This window comes from Etheostoma spectabile, chromosome 2 (genome assembly GCF_008692095.1).
Source record: "Etheostoma spectabile isolate EspeVRDwgs_2016 chromosome 2, UIUC_Espe_1.0, whole genome shotgun sequence".
NCBI classification, from domain to species: Eukaryota; Metazoa; Chordata; class Actinopteri; order Perciformes; family Percidae; genus Etheostoma; species Etheostoma spectabile.
The window spans coordinates 12,034,752-12,037,913 of NC_045734.1; the positions used below are offsets into that span (position 1 = coordinate 12,034,752).

A 3,162-nucleotide genomic window follows, 5' to 3' on the forward strand; every position below is an offset into this window, starting at 1 on the left:
CATGGTCAGAGAAAAAAAAAAAAACACAGAAAAACCTGTGAGATGGTACTAACATTGTTTTTTTCTGTTGTGACCTCTAATAGCCCATGTGGCCCTTGTATAACCAGACACTTCTAGTTAAATATGGTACGCAGGAAAGCAGGGTTACAAATATCCTCATGGATCAAAGACACTTTGTAGAGGGCAAGATCAGTTTGTTCACAAAGGGTTGAAAGGAAACAACAGGGGCTTGTTCACCTAACCCGATAAGACTGATACTACACAGTGTCTAACCTTACCCTTAACAACCCAACATTTATCGGGAGACAGTAGGCTCGCTCATGAAAGGACAATGGTGATCTCATTGCTAGTGGTTCATACTTTATGTTCTGTTTAATATGTTCGTTTTAATTTACACTGATTACTGATATTAACAAAGACCAAGAAAAAAAGGCTTTAGTTTTCTTTCTACACATAATACAGACATGTTCTGCCATTTTGCTGTTAAAACATTGTAGTACCAGCAATAATGAGTTTCTCACTGTTTTCCCCTCTCTTGGCTTTTCTAGTGTTATGAACCTGGATGATCTCACACGAAGGGGGCTTTACCTGAGCGACATCCCGCTACATGACGCCACACGTGACTTGGTGCTGCTAGGCGAGCAGTTTCGTGAGGAGTACAAGCTGACCCAGGAGCTGGAAATCTTGACAGATCGTCTGCAGCACACACTCAGGGCCCTGGAGGATGAGAAGAAAAAGACAGACAGGTCAGACCTTTTTTCCTCAGGTGTAAACTGCAGCTTCAGCTTTTAGTTTTTTAGTTAGAATAACAGTGGAAGAAATATAACCGCATACCAATGTATCATGTAAATAGTTGAAGACATTATCCCCAGACCTGCCAAAGTAGATATTTATTGGTTGACTTGTCAACACAAAGTGAACAGGTTAAGCAAAGAATGTTGATATTCTCAAATAATTCAATATTAATAATTTTAGAGGCCTACTGAGGTAAAATTACCAGGAATTTACCAAGGAAAAACAAAGGATAAGATAAATGTCATTGTGTTATGTACCAGATATAGTTTTTTTTTCTGATTATGTAGTAATCCTTTGAATTTATATTGTGACCCTTTGGAGTGTAAATAGTGTATTACAGTCATAATTCAGTCAAAATGTGTAATTGTATGTGTTGGTTTGCCTAAACTACTCGTTAGCTGTTATTGTGAAGACAGTTGGCGTTCAGAAAAGGGCCTGTCCTAGTAATTTGGCACAGCAGTGGTTCACAGCTGGAGAGGAGCACAGAGGTTGAGGGTGGTCTTTATAAGACTGCTGTAGAAGCCCTATCTTCTTATATGAAAATACTTTCACTCTGCCTCTTGGATCCCCATTCTATTATTCTCTTAAAGCGCATTGGGGGCTCAAACATTGATAAGAATTCATGGTTCCACTCTAAATATGAGAACTGCTGCTGTTCTGTCTTTGCCTTTTAAAACAATGTTTTCTGATAATAAAAACATATTATGCTGTTAAACTGCCATTCAGGCATGCGCCTCACAAAGAGAAAAAAACAAACGATTAAAAGATGTTACAAATGAATAAGTAAAGTGTCGTCTCCTGGGTAAATATACTCTATTTCCATATATAGATTTTTGTGAGGTGACTTATCTGTTCTGTATGTATGATTTGTCCTCATATTATGATGCATCATGGAAGGTATTTTGCTTTTAACAGGCCGCCATGATCTAACCAGTTACCATAGAAACACCACCCTCCCATCTGAGAGCATGCCCAAAAGGTGGTGGGTGAGCAAATAAAATGCTGATCCAAAGGACGGACTTCCTTCTGGCAGCCCAAGCCCATTACTCTGCTGCTCGAGTACAACATAACTACACATTTGCTCAAAATGTTCTTTTCTCTTCTTCACTTTTAGATTGCTCTATTCCGTTCTGCCGCCCTCTGTTGCCAACGAGCTGCGACACAAACGTCCAGTCCCAGCAAAACGCTACGACAACGTGACCATTCTCTTTAGTGGCATTGTAGGATTTAATGCCTTCTGCAGCAAGCACGCCTCAGCCGAGGGAGCCATCAAGATAGTCAACCTGCTCAATGATGTTTACACACGTTTTGACATCTTGACAGACTCTCGGAACAATCCTTATGTATACAAGGTTGGAAGCAAGAAAGATACCATGACAGTATATCATGTACATTTCTCTCGAATTAATAAGAAAATAAGGATCTACGCAGCAAACCGAAAATAATTTAAGTATACAAAAAAACTAGAAGTCTACAATCTAAAATTGAGGATTTGAGGGGTTTTGACTACTGTGTCCTGTGCTGCTTCTTCAGCTTAGATGCACCAGTGAAGCACACAGACCCTCTTGGTAATGTTATGCAATATGCACATACAAGTCAGTGAGTATTTATAACAGTTGACTTGAGTTTTTCACCATAAGAAGAGTAGTACTAACTTCTAAACACAGTGTAGTTTTACAAAGGGACTGTCCAATTTTATAGGCCTTGTGGAGCAGATTTAAACTCAGGCTTTCAGACAAGAATGCACTTTAAGAAGTCAAACAGACCTTGGCACTTCCAGGGATCAGCTTTAGGCATTGGGTCACCAAAAGAAGTAATATTTACTCTACAAGTTGAATGGCTAGGTGGTCCTCTGGTTTTAACAGGGCTGAAAGAGGCCCTGAATGTTTTAAAGCTGACGTAAGTGTTTAAGTGTTTATTTCAGGGTGTTTCAGTTTATTTCTAGTCGCACAGTGCAAAAAAAAAAAGAGGCTTTGTAGTTCAAAGTAAACCCAAAGTAAAGCAGTAAAAAGGTTATGATAAAATGCCCATAAATAATAAAAAAATATTTATTTTCATACAGGTGGAAACCGTGGGTGATAAGTACATGACAGTGAGCGGCCTACCAGAGCCGTGCACACACCACGCCAAGTCCATCTGCCACCTAGCTCTTGATATGCTGGAGATTGCTGGACAAGTCAAAGTGGATGATCAACCAGTACAGGTGGGATATAATGATCAGAAAAGTTTTCTTTATTGTATGGCAATATACAGATAGATAAGATAAACTGCCAAAAGCTACATACTGTTATCAGTATGTATTTTGTGTTGCTAAGCTCACAGAGCACACATACACACACACACACACACACACACACACACACACAC

The 3,162-nt window shown here is 39.4% G+C and overlaps 1 protein-coding gene across 1 annotated transcript in view; it reads left to right on the plus strand.

Moving 5' to 3' along the window:
• gucy1b1 (guanylate cyclase 1 soluble subunit beta 1) overlaps positions 1-3,162 on the plus strand; it is a 12,888-nt gene that overhangs the window by 6,634 nt on the left and 3,092 nt on the right. The window contains exons 9-11 of the mRNA XM_032531581.1: positions 549-746; positions 1,910-2,147; positions 2,858-2,998. Of these exons, the coding sequence (XP_032387472.1) occupies positions 549-746; positions 1,910-2,147; positions 2,858-2,998 (577 nt within the window). The remainder of the gene's footprint in view (positions 1-548; positions 747-1,909; positions 2,148-2,857; positions 2,999-3,162) is intronic.